The following is a 19,867-nucleotide window of genomic DNA, read 5'->3' as shown; positions in this document are numbered from 1 at the left end:
GAGCCTTGTCACAGTGTAGAACAAAACAATATCGTTTAACATGTGCGAAAAGAGAAACATATGTCACGATAAACGCCCCGATTACTTCAAGCATGCACTGTGGGATGTCCAATTAGCTTGTGTTGTTTTTACATCCTAACCATCTGTTTTCACTAATGCGGCCCCAGGTGTGCACTTTTTGATTTGTAAGCCACGGGTCAGGGTTGTTTTGCCAAAGTCTGTGGCATCTGCTTCCAACTGAGCAAACAGCACTTAAGGGCTGTTCATAAGAATACAACTGTAATAAGTGCAAGATTTAGACCAGGCCAAACAGCAGTCTCAGTATTTGCATGTGGGGAGATTATTGTCTTCTAGGAAAAAGGCCAGCTAAACTAACCCATTCAAAGGTCTGTACAAAGGGTCAAGTTTTTCAGTCTTCAGCCTCACCTGTGTCTCTACCTGCCATACCCATGTTATCTGCTTGGTATTACTGTGTACTGCAGTGGTTCTCAAATAGTGGGGCAAGCAAGAGTGCTAGAGTTGCTTAAGGAGGAGCAAGACTTGGATGATCTGATCCCCCCACTTCTATCTCTTCTCAAAATTTTTATGTCTAAAATTTACACGTGCACTGAGTTAAATATTGAATTTATTTAAATAAAATGGTTATAATTTGAACAATGTTATTTCCTTGTTGTTGTGTGCCTTCAAGTTGTTTTTGACATATGGAGATCCTGACATGAATCTATCATGGGGTTTTCTTGACAAGATTTGTTCAGAGGTGGTTTGTCATTTCCTTCCCCTGAGGCTGTGTGTGTGATTTGGCCAAGGTCACCCAATGGGTTTCATGGCCAAGCTCCAGATCAAATTTTGGTTTGCACAGTCATAACCACTATGCCCTTATAAAATGATAAAATATGAATATACATGAGTCTGCAAATGAATATACTATATATCCATGAAATAAACAAAATATTTTTATTCATATACCATATCAAGTGGGGGTGGGTGGGTGAACGACATCTGCATGCAGTTGTAAAGGGGGGGGGGGAGAGTGTGCCCCAAGGATAAAAAGTCTGAGTGCCACTCATATACTGTGTATGGAACCAGCCTAAAGCTAGATGTTTATTTTGTTTTTTATAGCATAAATCTTTACTGTTTTTATTTTCTACATCTGTCTTAATGTTTTAATAATTAATATGGACAGCTGACCATGCTTTATCTAAGTGCACCCAATGGCTGCTACATTTGGCTGGATGTTTCAACTTTTCTTCATGCACCTTTTGTTTTGTTTTTTTGTTGAAGAGTGTTAGAGAACTGCCAAGGCCATTGCAGTTTATTTTAAAGTAACTGGGCTTTGCTACAAAGAAAGCAGCTTGCCACATACATCTTCTTCGCCCCGCTGCAAACCATAGCAAAGTTTTCAGTGATGGCCTAGAACAAAGTGGAGGTTACCAGAAGGAACACTATGTGGGCAGGGATCCCAGACTTTTTTTTTTAGGGTGGAGGGGGCTCAACATTGGCATGTAGGTTATTATTAATTTTGCAGGTACTTGCAAATGAAAGTCAAATTACTTGCCCCATCCATTATCATTCAAAATATGAAGACTCTTACAAGCATATGTGTATGCAGAGGTTCCTTTCCATGTATTCAGTATAGCTTACTCCCAGGTAAGGGTATGTAAACAGTTTTCAGGCAGCTTTTATTACAGCTAAGAAGGCTCAACAACAATCACTGCCTTAGTATTTCTAGGAGATTAATAATTTAGTACACTGCCGTCACAATGACTTCTTGAGCTAGACCAGGAGGTGAGGGAGAAGATGGGCCAAAACAGTTGCTACATCTGCACTCTTCTGGAGAAAAGATGTGCATAGGACAACACTCCAAGTGTGGTTCTAGCATCTTCACAGCTTTCTTCCAATAAGCAGATTAGTTTCTGACTTTATATGCATATCCAATTTTAGAGCCTGGGGTCGGGGGGGGGGGATACACCTTTCAAGAGGACTAAGCAAGCATATTCATGAGAGGACTAAAGAAGAAAGAGAAGAGTGAGCAAACACATCAGAGGGAGAGGTGGTTCCCCCTTGCAGTGCAGATGCAGATGCAGGATGCTCACACTTCTATCCCACCCCTCAACATTTTTTTGTGTTGGGATTTCTTTTTGTTTCATTACAGCAGTGAATGTCGTCTTGGCTGAATTTTGCTGCAACAAGAGGAGATAGCTCTCTCTTCTTTCATTGTTTCCAGGGCCAGGCAGCCATTAGTACAAAAACATTACTAAGAATCCTGTGTGGTCAGCACTGGATGACACCAAATCTAGTGGCACCACCTAAAACATGTTCTTTAAAAAAACAATGACAGCTCATAACAGGAGGAAAATATTTAAGTGGAGAAATAAAGAGGCTGCAAGAAATTCAAAGACTAAGCTAAAATAAAGGTTTACTATAGCATAGACCTGAAAATACAACATATTATAATCTGTATTGCATTTAGTAAACCACATCTGGATGGCATTGCTAAAGCACATAAATAAAGCTTTGGTCATAAATGAGTAATGCCAGTTGGAAGAATTCAGGAAACATAAGTGGTGTGCAACCTTTATTCATTTTAATGGAAGATGCAAAAAATGAATGGAAACTGCACAGCACAAGGAATCTGCAGAGCAGTTGATATTCCACTGAAACCAACTAGAGCTATGCAAGGACACAACCTGTTTACTTCAGTTCTGCTGATGCAGAGAAATTCTAGTGGACTTTGTCCAGTATGTGTTGAGTCGATTGAAATCCAAAAATCCATATAAGAACTTAAGTACAGCTATTTATAATACCTGTGGATCTCTCAAATTCAAGTTTTAAATTATTTCTGCAAATACAGAAAGCTCTTCTCAGATACCAGAGGCTTGCAGCAAAGACATTCAGAACCAACATTTCTGTTACTGGTTTTTCAAAAACAGAGCAGCCCCACACTGGATCCACCGATCTTGGTTGCCCCCACATGGGACATCAATGTTTGTCACCACACAGTCCCTCTCAGCACTGGTGTAAACTGGCAGAGAGATGCACTCCTCAGGTGAATATGGCCCATAAGCATTCTGTTAAGATAAAAACAAACAAACCACCATTTAAATTTGAAGATATTTGAGCTTCAATTCTATACATGCTTACCTGAAAGTTAATCATGCTGAATTGAATGAGTTTTTCTGCTGAACACAAATGCAGAAAATTGTATAGAAAGACTGTTACTCTGTGACAAACACAAAACTCTAAATGTACGTGGTACATCTGGACACCAGAACAGCATCAGAAAAAAAGTTAGTGGGATCCAGACTTAATCATACTTAGGACCCATTTACAGTATGGCTTGTATGGATTCAACCCAGTAAACTATTAAAGAGTGAAGAAATGAATGAAAAGCTTTTTCTTAATCTTAAAATATTGATACCAAATTATCATGCTAATCAAAATGTCAAGATGACTCGTAGACCATCTGATACACTGTCTTATTCATTATTGCAGAATGTCTGACATGAATCCAGAACTCATGCACAAATCCGCAATCCTGAAAACAACATTGAACTTCATAATAAAAGAACAGCATGATGTTATATGTATATATGCACAAGTAAATATGAAGGAATTAAACCTAGGATTGGTGTTAGAGAAGAACAGATTGATTATCTATAACTATGGTTCTCTGAGTGGTAATCTGTGAACTCACACAAATTGGCTATCTGCCCCTGCACACTTCATGTTTCAGAATCTTCTAAATCTATTATGCAAGTGTTTTGGCAGTACCACCACCCACTCTCCTCATGCCTAATAGACCAAAGCAGCAGCCAAGGATCTAAGGATAGGCAGGACATGATGATGGGAGGATGGGTAGAGTTGTGTGATTTCACAGATGAAGAAGAACAGCTACAAGTAAGCCTACTGTTCTTTGTGGTCTCTGTAACACACAAATGGGAAACCATAGCAAGCTACACAGGAATCTGTGATGGTAAGGCCTGATCACAATATGGAAATACGCATCCTTCAAATCCAGTATGATAAATCTATCACTCTCCTGCATCAAGGAAAGGATAGTGATAATAGTAACCATTCTGGAATGTCTAGGTTCAATTTAGAAATTGATGCAAACCACCTTTTTCGACACGATGACATAGAACCCTCAATGCAACTGGGTGAGAGGCACAGGCTTTATGGCCCCTTTGAGGAGCAAGTTGGTCACTTCCTCTTTCAGCGTGGGTGAAGAGGCAGTCATACCACTTGCAGATGGTGCCCTCCTGAATTCTACTGCATAGCTTCTTTTGATAATATTGAGGAACCATGAATCTGAGGTGATAGAGGCTCAAGCATGATGGAACCCGCTGAGCCTGTCACCAAAAAATGGAGTGGTGACTGAAATTATAGTAGCAGAACCATGAATCTGAGGTGATAGAGGCTCAAGCATGATGGAACCCGCTGAGCCTGTCACCAAAAAATGGAGTGGTGACTGAAATTATAGTAGCAGAGGCAAGGTTGACAATGAGTGATCATTCTGAAAAAATGAGACACTACTTATTCAAGCCTTGGTGTCTTTTCTTATACTGGGCAGGTTTGCACCAAGTAGCAGAAGAGGTTTTCTGAGTTGTATTGTATATGATTGAAGAGGGGCCAGTTTCTGTTAACAATCTATGGAAGGACTGTAGGTACATCTATATCCTAGATAAAATCTTTGAAACCATGAATGAGAAACTTGGCATTGTGATTGAAAACCAAACTTGTTAGTTGCAGACCTTATTTTATATGGTCTATATAACTTGATCATCAATTACAGAATTAAACATCAAATGGGAAATCTTCTATTGTCGCCCATGTTTGCTGAGACAAACCTGATGACCTTAAGCAGCATGACTGCACTGTGCCCGCCCCTACCAGGGCTTTGTTACTAGTCAGCCACATGACGAGCTACAGTGATTTGTTGAATGATTTGTTGTGTGTCATATGGGGGAAACTTGTTGTTACTGTTCACACATTTGCAAACAAACCAACAAATAAAAAATAGCAATAGCAAGTGCATTTCTAAACCGCTTGTCAGTGCCCTTAACCACTCCCTAAGCTATTTACGAGTAAGCTAATTGCCCCTAACAAGCTGGGTACTCATTTTAGTGACCTCAAAAGGATGCAAGCCTCAGTCAAGCTTGAGGCACCTCTAGTGGTCATATGCCTGTCAGCCCTACAAGGGCCCCCTGGAAGATATTGATAACAAACTCCAGGCAAGCACAACTGAGGTGCAAAAGACACAAGGATGGGCCTAACTGAAAATGCAATAATGAGGAAAAAATGAGTAACAACTTAACAAAAATAAATGAAAAAGAAGACTTTTGTAGAAACAAAGATAAATCCACTAGACAAAGTTGGAGCCTACTTCAGGAGTGGTGTAGTGTCATTAGGGGGGATGGGCACTCTCCAGGAAAGTCAAGGCAAACCCAAGTGCATATGCATGATACCAAGAGAGCACAAAGAAAACCACTCTGAACTAAACCATGAATATAATGCACAAAGAACCATTTTTCATATAAAATTTTCACACATAACTGTGAAGTGCCTCTAAACATGTGCCAAAACTATTAACAGAAGACCAAAGCTGAAAAGAATTCTCATGCACATTTTTATCAATATAAACATTATACTGTATTTAAGTTATATGCAATAGGAGATGCAACTCCATCAAAACAATTGTCATCATCACCATTGCTATCACTATCAGTGCAAACAAATAATAAAATTCTGAGGGCCATTTCAGCTGTTTTATCCACTTAAAAAGGTTTTACAAATAAAAGCCATGATAGTAGAGCAATGGACAGATGGAAGGGCTGCTTTCTCCTTTCCCCTCCAGCTTGCTGTCAGCTCAAAATCACCCTTAAACCCTGAGGAGAAGATATAGGTTTCTCAAGTCTTTCTGCATAGGCTTTAAAAATCAACTGGGGGTGGTTGAGAAGTGTAGCTTTAGAGAAAATGAAAATTCACTTTGAAGCTTTGACGAATAAGGTTATTAAACTGCAAGGAATCTGGCCTCTTTTTAAAAAGCAGGTCAGATACCATACTGAAAAACTATTATAGCAAAGGAAGCCAATTATAAGACTTGAAGTATAGGGCCCTTAATAATAAAATACCTGTGGAATCCAGGCCATGTAACAAGGGAGCACTGATGACACACTGGGAGAGTCATGCTGGTTTTCTGAAAGTCGATTTCCATCAAAACTACAGCCTTCCAGTTGAAGGCCACTGATCTGTCATGGAAACACATAAAATATTCAAATATGTGTTGGGGACTGAAATGTGAGCAGTGATTGAATTTCATGTTAGCATAGGGGGAAAGAGTTGTCAAGATGGCTCAAGCAAAAAACACCAGTGCAAAAGAATAGAGTAGAAAGTATATGATTTTTAAAGAGTATTTTTTACAGTAAATAATAATATCTGTTTGTGTCAGCATTTGTGTCAGTGGCAGGTGCCAGAGCATTAGAGTAATGGAAATAAGAGAAGCAAAGCCAAACAAACATTTATTAACAAGGTCCAAGAAACAGGAAAAAACAAATCCTAGAATAGGCTTGGCTTCCTGTTGAGAGGTTTGACATTAGCTTTCAAAGAACAGACTGAATTACTGCATATTTTCTGCAAGTCACTGAAGTGTTTCCCTCTCCACCACATGTAAAAATAATGCACAAGAGGAATGAATAAAAGAATTCTTAGCTGTTTTCTATTTTCTATTTTTTTTAAACAAATGCCTACAAGATCTGCTGTTCAGTTTTATTTGTACTACTGGGACAACAAATCTGTCAATGTGGGAGATGTGTTTTGACAGCTTGATTTTTAGTAACTGATCATTAAAGGAATACATATACATGCTTTATTGCTACTTTTTGTGGAAATTAAATTCCACTGGGTTTAATGATAAAACTAATTATGCCAATCCCACTTCCTTCAGACCTATATTTCTGAACCAGGCATTACAGTGAACTTACATTAATATGCTTTTCAAGAGCATGGCAGGTAATGAACCATCTGCTATCTTTCAGGAAAGGCTCTTTGGATTTCTACTGCTGTTTTGGGCAATTTCTAAAGCATTTGCCCTGGGGCAGAGATCAACTTATTGTCTTCTCCTATCATTGAGGAAAAGCAACACAGCTTCTGGGAGATGCCAACACAGAATGGTAGAACCTTGCTGATGTCAGCTAAAAAATTATATCTATTTATCCTTGCCTCAAGGGTGACTAGAGTGACTAGACAGATAGAGGATGGAATAAGGGAGGTTGGGGTCCCTCTTCAATTTCTCTCTCTTACAACAGTGTATTTCTATGATTAGTATTGGAGTTCGGAATGCTATTATGGTACCACTGAAGAAATGAACTACTTGCTCATAGAATCACAGTTGGAAGAGACCACAAGAGCCATCCAGTCCAACCCTCTGCCATACATGAATAGACCATGAAAGCACTCCTGACAGATGGCTGCCCAGCCTGTTTAAAAACCTCCAAAGGAGGAGACTCCACCACTCTCTGAGGCAGCAAATTCCACAGTTGAATAGTTCGTATTGTCTGGAAGTTCTTTCTAATGTTGATGTGGCATCTCTTTTTCTGTAGTTTTAATGAGTGAATAAAAAATAAAAATAATTTTAAAAAACCCACCAAAGAAGCATACTCTACTACACTCCAAGGCATCATATTCCACTGTTAAACAGCTGTTACTGTCAGCAAGTTCTTCCTAATGTGTAGCTAGAATCTCTTTTCCTGTAGTGTGAATCCATTGGTCTGTGTCCTAGTCTCTGGAGCATCAGAAAACAAGCTTGGTCCATCCTCAATATGATATCCCTTCAAATATTTACACACGGCTATCGCGTCATCACTTAACCTTCGCTTCTCCAGGCTAAACATACCCAGCTCCCTAAGCCACCCATCATAGTGCACAATATTTAGACCTTTCACCATTTTGGTTACTCTCCTTTGGACATGCTCCAGCTTCTCAACATCCTCCTTGAATTGTGGTGTTTAGAACTGGAGATAATATTCTAGATAAGGTCTGACCAAAGCAGAATAGAGTGGTACTACTACTTCCCTTGATCTAGACACTATACTCCTATTGATGAAGCCTAGAATCATATTGGCTTTTTTTAGCTGCTGCATTACACTGTTGACTCATGTTCAGCTTGTGGCCTACTATGACTCTTAGATGCCTTTTGCATATATTGTTGTCAACCCAGGTGTTATTCATCCTATTTCTGAGCTTGTTGTACACCTTCAAGTTGTTTTTGACTTATGGAGACCCTAAGGGAAACCTATCATGGGGTTTTTGTGGCAAGATTTGTTCAGAGACGGCTTGCTATTGACCTTCTCTGAGAGTGAGAGAATGTGACTTGCAAAATGTCATCCAATGGAATTCTCTGGCTGAGTAGGGATTCATATCCTGGTCTCCAGGTCCTAGTCCAATACCCAAATCATTACACCAAACTGGACAACAGTTGTAACTTAAATGGACATGCAATTTTTAAGCTTGCTATTAGATAAAGCTAATCATGGATATCAACCTTAATCCCACTTCAGACAGATCTGTGAGTTGATATATTACAAAAAAACCTTCACTTGAGAGGCAGTATGATAGCCATCTTCAAAATATCTCAAAGTCTATCATGAGGGAGATATAACAAAAGTGTAGTGTCTGAGCCAAGGGAATCAAATTACTTGAAAAGATATCCCAAGGAAAAACGTTGTGATAGTGAAAAGTATTGGATAGTGAAACTACTTCAGAAGGTGGCGGACTCTCCTATATTAGTTGTTTTTAAACAGGGGCTGGATGGTCAGCTATCAAGGATGCTTTTGCTCTGGTTTCCTGCATTAACATTAGTATCTACAATTCTCTATTGTGCTACCCTATTGGTGGAATGCCCTCCTCTTACAGATCCAATTGGCACTGATATTGGCATAATTCTAGTTTCAACTTAAATCATGACTTTCAATTAAAGGTTTTAAGGCCTAAATTATTTCTTACAAATCATACATGATGTGATGTTAAATTGTTTTTAACTTCTTAGCTGTTTTTAACTTGCTTAATGTTTTTAATTCTGTTTAAAGTAATTGTATCCGTTTAAATTTTTAATTGTGTTAATTGTTAAACTGATTTTAATTGTACACTGCCTTGAAGACCTCATGATACAGGTCAGAATACAAATATTTTAATGAACAAATAAATATAATTCTTTGATTTTATATTTAATTCAGTTCATGTCTTCCCCAACTAGAAGTATTTCTACCACCCCTGTAGTTCCTTCCAAAGCTCAGTGGCAATTCTGGCTGATCTCTATGGTGCAAGAGAGTGCTAGAGTGATCTGCACCATAAAGCCCTACAACACTGCAGGGTACCCTCTTCCTTTTCTGAAGGAACAAACACAGTAAGCATTGTACCAACTTTTTTCTGAACCCTACACTCAACTTTAGAATGCCTTGCTTATTTGTCTTTCAGGAGTTTGTTTTTATTCAAGCCACCATGATTTGGGCAGCATTCATGGTGGATGGAGCAGAGGCAGTTGCTGCAAAATAATGGTTCAGGGTCCTCCCTTGTCCTGAGATGACTTCTCTGTACATTTTTAAAAGAAAGGGATGGCTGCTTTCAGGCTCCTACTAAAATTGGAACAACAAATATCTAATATGTTTAGCTCATATTTTAATAAGCCTGTTACAGTGGAGTCAGAAGCAAAGTTTTGCTTTGCTACAAAAAGGCACTGTACCACTATTATGACGCAACAAACAAATGAAGCAAACAGCATACCAATCCTTAAGTTGCACAGATCCATGAAGTACAAGCAACACATATAATGGATGCCTATAAAACCTGGAAGCTATCTTACACTTTCCCTTCAATGTATTTTCTCTCATGTCTTGTATTATACATAAACTGAATTCACCGTGCTGTCAAACTGTCCTTCCTCCTTGATTTCCCAGTGATTTTTAAAAGGAAAAAAAATGAGGCATGAATAGAAGATGACAATCCAGTCAGTGCCTTTCCATGCAAGCATGAGATTGTCAGATAAGGGTATCTGTACAAGTAATTCCAAATGTCATGAAGCAAGATGTAATTATGTACAAATTGATTTTGAATCAAAAATTCATCATAGCCTTATGACAGGAAGTGCTCATCTAATCATGTCTTGATGTTATCTGCTGAATTAATCATCAATTTCAGTGATGGCACTCCTTCTGGACCAAGCTGTAAACTTGGTGCAGTATGCCTGATTAAATGGGCATCTGTACTCAAAACTGTCTCCTAGACATGATCCCAAAGTTTATTAGGTGACCTTTAAAGATACGCTAACAAAATCAAATCAGAAGTTTGAATAGCTGAAATGAAAGTCGTTAACTTTTGACAATCCTTGTCTCAGATTTGTAGTCAATATGTACAAATGAAAAGCACAAAAGTCAAGCTTAACCCCCACCCCCACAAAACTGGTGTTGTTTTTAAAATCAGTCTGGTATAAATATCTTTCTGTTCTGCAGCGGTTCTATTAGCTGTAGAGGCACTATTTCTTTATTCTGAGTTTGATAGGCAACCTCAAGGCACCAGAGCCTCTACTAGCCCTACTGTAGCCTTTCAGGGTCACACTATTGCTGGTTGTTCTGTCAGCACTGAAATTCAGTGGAATGCATTACCTCCCCTGTAGTTTCTTCCAAAGCTCAGTGGCAATACTGGCAGATCTGTATAGTGCAAGAGAGTGCTACAGTGATCTGCACCATAAAGCCCTACAACACTGCAGGGTACCCTCTTCCTTTTCTGAAGGAACAAGCACAGTAAGCATTGTACCAACTTTTTTCTGAACCCTACACTCAACTTTAGAATGCCTTGCTTATTTGTCTTTCAGGAGTTTGTTTTTATTCAAGCCACCATGATTTGGGCAGCATTCATGGTGGATGGCGCAGAGGCAGTTGCTGCAAAATAATGGCTCAGGGTGCTCCCTTGTCCTGAGATGACTTCTTTGTACATTTTTAAAAGAAGGGGATGGCTGCTTTCAGGCTCCTACTATAATTGGGACAACAAATATCTGTTTAGCTCATATTTTAATAATCCATTACAACAAGGCATTGTACCAACATTTTTCTGAAACCTGTGCTCAACTTTAGAATTTCTTGCTCGTTTGTCTTTCAGAAATGGTGCAAGACACTTTCATTCAAGCTGACTTCTGAATCACATGGCAAGAAAGGGATATGTTAGGAAAATAACCACATTTTTACCCATCACATATTCTGGGAAGATGATCTGAGCAAACTGACAAATATTTAGAATGATTTGGGAATACAGAGAAAAACTTCAGCAAGTAACATGAAATCTGAATGTGCACAGTACCTGAACCTGGAGTTTTGCTTCTCTTATCTTACCCCTCCAGGATGCTGTAAACTTCAGGCTATCTACTGAACAAGTCATCACTCTAGAAGATAGAATAACAATGGAAGTCTAAATATTGCATTCAAATAGAAAAAATATGAATTTTCAATTATTAGACTCAGATGTCAAGTAAGGAAATCAGATTTATTTATTTATTTACAAAAAGAGGAATAAGGAAAAAATGCAGCACTCCATAAAATAAAGCAATATTTTGGTAATGAAAATGATACCACAATATTGCAAACAATATTATTTCAGTTTTAATAAAAACAACACAGTGTTTTTTTAAATAAATTGGAATTCTATTTTTATGAATATCTTTTTGATTGAATAATAGATGTACATGCCTTGGTTTAACGCAACATTTTCCAACACAAAAACAATATTTTAACTTCTCACATTCTCCTCATAATGTTTCTTCTGGCATCACTCAAACCATTCTCCTAAAACCTATCTTCATGCTGTTTCCCCCCCTTTCTCTAATGATTAGAAATACATGGATTTAACCAGAATTTTTTAGCAGAAAGAGGGAGGGCTGACCTATACTGTATGAAAGATACTACTGCCCAGTCAGGGAATTGTTGTCACAAATTCTATAATCATAGACTCATAAGAGTTGGAAGAGACCACAAGGGCCAGCCAGCCCAACCCCTGCCATATAGGAATTTTCAATCAAAGCACTCCCAACAGATGGCTATCCAGCCTCTGTTTTAAAACCACCAAGGAAGGAGATTCCACTACTCTATGAGGAAGTGTCTTACACTGTCAAACAGCCCTTATTGTCAGGAAGTTCTTCCTAATGTTGAGGTAGAATCTCCTTTTCTGTAGTTTGAATCCATTGTTCCGGGTCCTATTCTCTGGAGCCACAGAAAACAAGCTTGCTCCCTCCTCAATATGACACCCTTTCAAATACATAAACAGGGCTGTCATGTCACCTCTTAACCTTCTCTTCTTCAGGATGAACATACTCAGCTCAATAAGTCTCACTCATAAGGCATGGTTTCCAGACCTCTTCAGGACGCACACCAGCTTGTCAACATCATTTTTTAACTGTGATGCCCAGAACTAGACACAGTATTCTAGGTGAGGCCTGACCAAAGCAGAACAGAGTGGAACTGTTACTTCCCTTGATCTAGACACTACCTTCCATAACCAAAAATTTGTTTCTGGTAGTCATGAAAATTCAGAATAAAACAGGTGGGTTGTCGGCCTCCTACACTGATTTTTATCTGGCCATTTTAATAGTTATTTTTAAACAGTTATAGTTTTTAAAACTATAAGGAAAACTATAAAGGCAGAAAGTTAATCATGTGCTCAGATAAAAAGGCCTTACTAAAATATAAGAAGAAAAGCGGGGCTTCCTCTTGGACAGTGAAAACAAGGCAAGCAGAAATCAACAAAAAGGAAGACATTGCTACTGAATGATATTGAGAGTTTCTTAAAACGGCTCAGTTCACATACCTTGCAGTTTCCTGTCGTAAGGCATTCAGAAATGTGTCTGGGTGGAAGAGTTCTGCAAGGTCCAGAGTATCAGAGAGCAAGGTCTGCTTTTCTGCTTTACTTACCCAATTCTGCAAAGATAACAATATTGCATATTAAGAGGGGCAATGAAGTAATGACCTGACTTTATTAACTGGGAGAACCATTCAACTTGATGTATTGTCGTCAATGTTGAACAAGTTATGACTGCCACATTTAGACAGAATTTCTGTATTCATACACACACACACACACACACACACACACACACACACCTCTCCCTAAATTCCTGACCTTGGGGTAACTCAAATTCTAGGAAATGGCAGAAGGGAAATTACAATTTAAGCCACTTTCCAAAAGAAATGGAAATATCCAAACTGGATTGCATTTTAATTCAAGTAAGCATAGCTGCCATATAAAATGCTATCAAACCTCCAAACTGGCCAATTTTATCCATTCAAATGTTGCTTTCTATGATAAATAGAAATTTCACATTTATAATGAAAATATAATGCAGTAGACCCTTGGTACCCACTGAGATTTCCAGAACCCCCTATGAATACTAGCATCTGTGGATGCACAAGTCCCATTGAATTCAATGGCATAGTAAAGTGGTGTCCTTCATATAAAATGGCAAAATAAAGGTTTGATTTTTGGACTTTATATATTTTTAAAATATCTTCAAGTCACAGAAGCTTGAATCCATTGATAAAGAATTCATGGATATGGAGGTCTGACTGTAAGACCGTAAGACAGAATTAAAATAATCATGAAAACTGTGGGATGCCACTGCTAGGAACAGATATTTTCATTTCCATAGAAAGGCCATGCATACTATCCCCACATGAAAAATAGATGCTTGCGAAATCAAGTACATATGTCAGTTTAGGCAAGGGTTTTTACCCCTTAACGAAAGCTCCAAGCAATGATTTTAAGGGGAAAATCTGTTGTCAGGATGAATAAGTATCAAACCCGGTGGTAAGGTCACCAATATTTTAGTTACTCACATTCTAGCTGGAGATGCAGTAACCAAGGTGCGTTCCAGACGCAAGCAAAGTATGTACTAGGTACGTATTAGGGTTAGGGCGTCCGGCGTGGTCGTGACATCCTAATGTCGGCGGCCATGTAGAACGGGTGCAGCCATTTTGTACGTACTAGGTACGTATTAGGGTTAGGGTGTCTAGAAAGGACGCCCTTTCCTATCCCTAGTACATACATAGTACGTACAAAATGGCGGCACCCATTCTACATGGCCGCCGCCATTAGGACGTCACGACCACGCCACCTCCATACGGAGCGTCGCGGAAGTGACGTGTTGATGCTGCGCGAGGGCGCCTGGGGCGCCCTTTCCACGGTGCCAGAAGGAGCTCCGAAACGGAGCTCCTTCCAGCTTTGTGCCACTGGGCGCAGTCTTTAAACGGCTGCACCAGTGACACAAAGCAGAAAGGGGCCAAGTAGCCCCTTTCTTTTTGTCCTTGTCGCTGTCGGGTGTCCTTGGGGCATGAAGCCCCAAGGACACCCCTTTCCAGGCCATGGGGAAGCAGCCTTTTGCCGCTTCACTGCGGCCTGGAAAGTGGTGGACTGGGGCCTCAGAGGCTGCCGCTGTGGCAGCTGAGGCCCCAATCCGGCAGGGAAAGGGGCGAGTACAGGACGCCCCAAAGGGGTGGTCTGTAAACTGCCCAAATAACTCTACAGTGATACTTCTTGTTGATATAAGAGAACTTTTAAAAGTCTTCTATGGGACTAACAGGAATACTTGAATTTGTATCTTTCTTTGTTATCTCCATTAGCACTGATTGCTGGAAAACCTTCATCAAGAATGTTATTTAATTTCTTTAAAATAGCTCAGGTGTCCCACTTCTTCTTTAGAAAGGTAGAAAGAAAGATAACATACTGAAGGAATGCAGGAGTGATGAAAAGGAATCTACATAACACGTAAGGTCTTTGAGGATCATCTGGAAATCAACTGCATGTCTACACAGATTATACTTTGTGGGAAGGAGGGTAGTCCAGGTTCATGAATGGTATTTCCTGGATACAAGCCAGCTTGCCAGAGCTATGAGCTGCTGTACACATTCAGAAAGGCCACCTAGCCATGTTTATACTGGTTGTACGAGGTTCATCACAAAATACATTCATTTTTCTTCAAATAAATACTGTACCGAGTACAACAATATTTAGCATGCATCTGAATAAATCATACATCTTCCACACATTTTGTTCAACTTTATAATTAATTTGTAAACAACTAGATATTACACATGGTACCATGAAACATTTCACAAATGTACTATCACACTAAATGTTTACATATGAAATGAAAGATTGTGGGTAAATAGTTGCCCATCTGTGTACCTATTTATACATGTCTTATACAGTGAAATAAAATAGTACCAAAGCCACACATAGCTTTTATAAATACATGTCATTACAATACATGTCTTGTTAAAAAACTGATAAGGGGTACAGACATTGCCTTCAACTTAATACAGTATCTGGAATTAGTAAGAAGTCCATCTATCTGAATTTCTGCATAGGCAACAATACATCCGCACAGAAAACAAATTTGCTAATCAGATAATAGTATTTTCTTGACAGAAAAAAACATTTTTATGAGGAAAAAAAACCTGTCCTGAATTGAAATCAGCATTTTGTTTAACTTACAATTCTCTGCTTTCTTTTTGCTTTCTGTGCAAAAAAACTTGTTTTCTGGCAGAAATTACTGTTTTTCATCAGGAAACAAATCCCACATGCATTTTTTTTTAAGAGAACAAGGCTTGAACTGTAAATAAAGTAAAACACTGTGCAGCTTTTGATGACTTTCTTCAAAGCAAGGAGAAAATGGTAAATTATTCATTTTTACCTGTAAGAATAAAATTAACAAAGATTTACATCCCTTCTGTAGGGAGTAGGCTGTAGTACGCTAGCTAATTTCATATGAAAATATTTCTCTTTTTCAAGAACACTGCTACTATTATAGCACGGAATCATACTTGAGAATGTTGCTGAAATTCTAATATCACTAAATAATTTGTAACTTGTTTTTCTGTCATAGTGTCAAAACGCATTGCTATGGTCTTTCTCTCAACACGACCATTTAATCAGGTGACCTTTAAATGTGTCACAACACACATTAGGAATGTTCATCTCACACAATTAAGATTGATTTGAGTTTTAAAACTTCTGTCTATATTCATTAGCAATGCACTGGCCATCTCTGCATGATTCTTTCACTGATTTAACAACAGTTTCACTCATAATATGGCAGCAATTGCAATCCTCCCCATTAGAAAGACAGACAGTTCAGTCTCTAAGTGGTCATGAGATTAACTCTGCAATTTATAATTCATTTTAATAGCATCTTCAAATAATCATTCAATCTCTTCAAGCAAGTTATGAGCAAATAGTTATAATCAATAAAATTCTATGAGAGTGAAATAGTTGACAATCACATTTTGTCTCCATACAAGATGGAAATAATCACTTTGAAATTTCTTTTTAATAATATCTATGAGCTTAGCTGGAGGTGCTTTCAGAAAAGCATTATAAAAATGACTATATTCTACTTGAATGCTAAAATCTCACTGACATTCAAGTATTAGACAGGGCAGATTCACTGTGAGCTGGTCTCAAAAAGCTACACTTCATGTGTTGCACAATTTCTAGCAAGAATCTCCCACACTATTATTATAAAGGTCTGAAATCCCACATGGACGATGCTAACTGTCAGGATTCTTTCCACCTTATTGTTGTCAAGTTAAGAGGCTGACAAATCAAATGAGATACACTTGTCATCTATGTGTTTTCAGTATTCACATGCATGTCATAGTGGCATGGGATTGTAGAACATAGAGCTAACTTAGAGGTTACCAAGAAGGCTGAAGGTCAGTTGTTGTTTTTTGGTTTTTTTATTTATATACCGCTATTCCAAAGATCATAGCGGCGAACAGCAAGTAAGCTAATTAGCAAGTAAGCTAATTTGCCCCCAACAGTCTGGGTACTCATTTTAGCGACCTCGGAAGGATCCAAGCCTGAGTCAAGCTTGAGCCCTTTTGCTGGTCTTGAACTCGCAACCTTGTGGTTTCGAGTGAATGGCTGCAGTACAGGCATTTACCCACTGCGCCACCAGGGCTCCTTGAAGTGAAGTTGAAGTGACACTAGGCCTGCTGAAATTGTATTGAAGCCAAGCCGCTCTCCTAGCCTATGGTGGATATTACATCTCAGCCTTGCCTAACTTGGAGCACACATACAGGTTGAGTCTCCCTTATCCAAAATGCTTGGAACCATTGGAGTTTGGTGTTTTGGATTTTGGACATTTTTGGATTTTGGAATACCTGAATTAGCAGATACAAACATAGAATCATAGAGTTGGAAGAGACTGCACGGGCCATCCAGTCCAACCCACTGCCATGCAGGAAATCCAAATCAAAGCATTCCCAACAGATGGCCATCTACCCTCTGCTTAAAGACCTCCAATGAAGGAGACTCCATTACACTCCGAGGGAGTGTGTTCCACTGTCGGACAGCCCTTACTGTCAGGAAGTTCTTCCTAATGTTGACGTGGAATCTCTTTTCCTGGAGCTTGCATCCATTGTTCCGGGTCCAGTACTCTGGAGCAGCAGAAAACAAGCTTGCTCCCTCCTCAATATGACATCCTTTCAAATATTTAAACAGAGCTATCATATCACCTCTTAACCTTCTCTTCTCCAGGCTAAACATCCCCAACTCCCTGAATTGTTCCTCATAGGGGAATTTTAATCGCCCTCCTCTGGACATGCTCCAGTTTCTCCACATCCTTTTTAAATTGTGGTGCCCAGAACTGGACACAAGATTCCAGGTGGGGGCTGACCAGAGCAGAATACAGTGGCACTATTACTTCTCTTGATCTAGACACTATACTTTTATAGATGCAGCCTAAAATTGCATTGGCCTTTTTAGCTGCCGCATCACACTGTTGACTCATGTTCAACTTGTGGTCTACTTGGACTCCTAGATCCCTTTGACATGTAGTTTCATTCAGCCAGGTTTATTCCATCCTATATCTGTGCATTTTATTTTTCTGCCCTAAGTGTAGTACCTTACATTTCTCCATGTTGAATTTCATTTTGTTAGCTTTGGCCCAGCTTTCTAGTCTATTCAGGTCATTTTGAATGTTGATCCTGTCCTCTGGAGTATTAGCTATTCCTCCTAATTTGGTGTCATCTGCAAATTTGATAAGTATGCTCCCAATTCTGTCATCCAGGTCATTGATAAAGATGTTGAATAGCACTGGGCCCAGGACAGAGCCCTGTGGGACCCCACTCGTCACTTCTCTCCAGGATGAAAAGGAGCCATTGTTGAGCACCTTTTGGGTTCGGCTGGTCAACCAGTTACAAATCCATGTAACAGTTACTTTGTCTAGCCCACATTTTACAAGCTTGTTTGCAAGAATGTCATGGGGAACTTTGTCAAAGGCCTTTCTGAAATAAAGATATATACATCAACAGGATTCCCTTCATCTACCAAGCTGGTAATTTTATCAAAGGAAGAGATTAGGTTTGTCTGGCATGACTTGTTTCTCTGAAACCCATGTTGAATTTTTGTGATTATGGCATTGTCTTCTAGATGTTCACTGACTCTCTGTTTAATGATCTGCTCTAGAATCTTTCTTGGTATTGATGTCAGACTAACTGGACGATAATTGTTGGGATCCTCTTTCTTCCCCTTTTTGAAAATGGGGACAATGTTTGCCCTCCTCCAGTCTGCTGGGAGTTCTGTTATCCAGGAGTTTTCAAAGATGATTGCCAATGGCTCCGATATTACATTTGCCAGTTCTTTTAATACCCTTGGATGTAGCTCATCTGGTCCTGGAGACTTAAATTCATTTAGGTTAAACAGGTATTCCTGTACTATCTCTTTACTTATTTTGTGCTGAAATTCCCCTATTCTGTCCTCTGCTCCATTATCCTCAAGTTGAGTACCCTTTGCCTTTTCTGAGAAGACTGAGGCAAAGAAAGTGTTGAGTAATTCTGCCTTTTCTCTGTCTTCTGTTAGCATTTTGCCATCTTCTCCACGCAGTGGTCCTACCGTTTCCTTCTTCTTCCTTTTGCTGCGGACATATCCAAAAAGCCCTTTTTGTTGTTCTTAACCTCTCTAGCAAGCCTGAGTTCATGCTGTGCTTTAGCTTTTCTGACCTTATCTCTACACTTGCTAGCTATTTGTTTGAATTCCTCTTTGGTGATTTCCCCATTTTTCCATTTCTTATACATGTTCCGTTTAAAATTTAGCTGAGCTGAAAGTTCCTTGGTCATCCATCCTGGGTTCTTGTGACACCTCCCATTTTTTCTTTCTCACTGGAACTGTTTTAATTTGTGCCTTCAGTATCTCCCTTTTGAGAAACTCCCATCCATCTTGAACTCCCTTCTCTTTTAGTATTCCTGACCATGGGATCGCCCCCAGTATTTCTCTAAGTTTACTGAAATCCGCTCTCCTGAAGTCTAGAATGCGTGTCTGACTATGCCATTAGTGTAGAGACATCGCAGACCACGGGTCCCATTTACTTGCTGCTTGTGCAAGTTTTTTTGTCTCCCACTGTTGGGTCCTTGCACTTTTTTTGTTGTTTCCTCTATGTCAGTTTGACTATTTTCCCTTTTGCCTTCCTTAATATTGTCTCCCTTCCCCACGGAACTCAGTTTAAAGCCCGCCTGATCAAGTTCTTGTGATTGTTGGCAAAAACATTTCTTCCAACTTGCGTGAGATGCAACCCGTCCGTTGCAGGAAGTCCCTCCTCATGGAACTGCAGTCCATGATCAAAGAATCCAAATCGTTCTCGCCGGCACCATCTGCGAAGCCAGTTGTTCACATCCGCTATTTTCCTCTCCCTTCCTGGACCATGCCCTTCAACTGGCAGAAGAGATGAGATGACAACCTGTGCATCCATTCCTTTCAGCTTCCTACCAAGTGCCTCGTAATCCCTTTTGATGTTCTGCAGGCTGTGTCTTGCAGTATCATTGGTTCCCACGTG

At 39.4% G+C, this 19,867-nt stretch overlaps 1 protein-coding gene across 4 annotated transcripts in view; it reads right to left on the bottom strand.

Moving 5' to 3' along the window:
• Positions 1–1,025: 1,025 nt before the first annotated feature.
• Positions 1,026–19,867, bottom strand: part of DYNC2H1 (dynein cytoplasmic 2 heavy chain 1) — a 248,851-nt gene continuing 230,009 nt past the window's right edge. For all 4 annotated transcript variants that reach the window (XM_042458285.1, XM_042458287.1, XM_042458286.1 and 1 more), the window contains 4 exons: positions 12,847–12,956; positions 11,347–11,428; positions 6,132–6,248; positions 1,026–3,068 (listed from right to left, as the gene is read on the bottom strand). In XM_042458285.1, coding sequence (XP_042314219.1) covers positions 2,910–3,068; positions 6,132–6,248; positions 11,347–11,428; positions 12,847–12,956 — 468 coding nt within the window. In that variant the 3' untranslated portion in view covers positions 1,026–2,909. The remainder of the gene's footprint in view (positions 3,069–6,131; positions 6,249–11,346; positions 11,429–12,846; positions 12,957–19,867) is intronic.

The sequence above is a fragment of the Sceloporus undulatus genome, chromosome 3, assembly GCF_019175285.1.
Source record: "Sceloporus undulatus isolate JIND9_A2432 ecotype Alabama chromosome 3, SceUnd_v1.1, whole genome shotgun sequence".
Classification (NCBI taxonomy): domain Eukaryota; kingdom Metazoa; phylum Chordata; class Lepidosauria; order Squamata; family Phrynosomatidae; genus Sceloporus; species Sceloporus undulatus.
The sequence above is the reverse complement of the archived record's forward strand: the minus strand, read 5'-3'. Positions and strand labels throughout refer to the sequence as shown.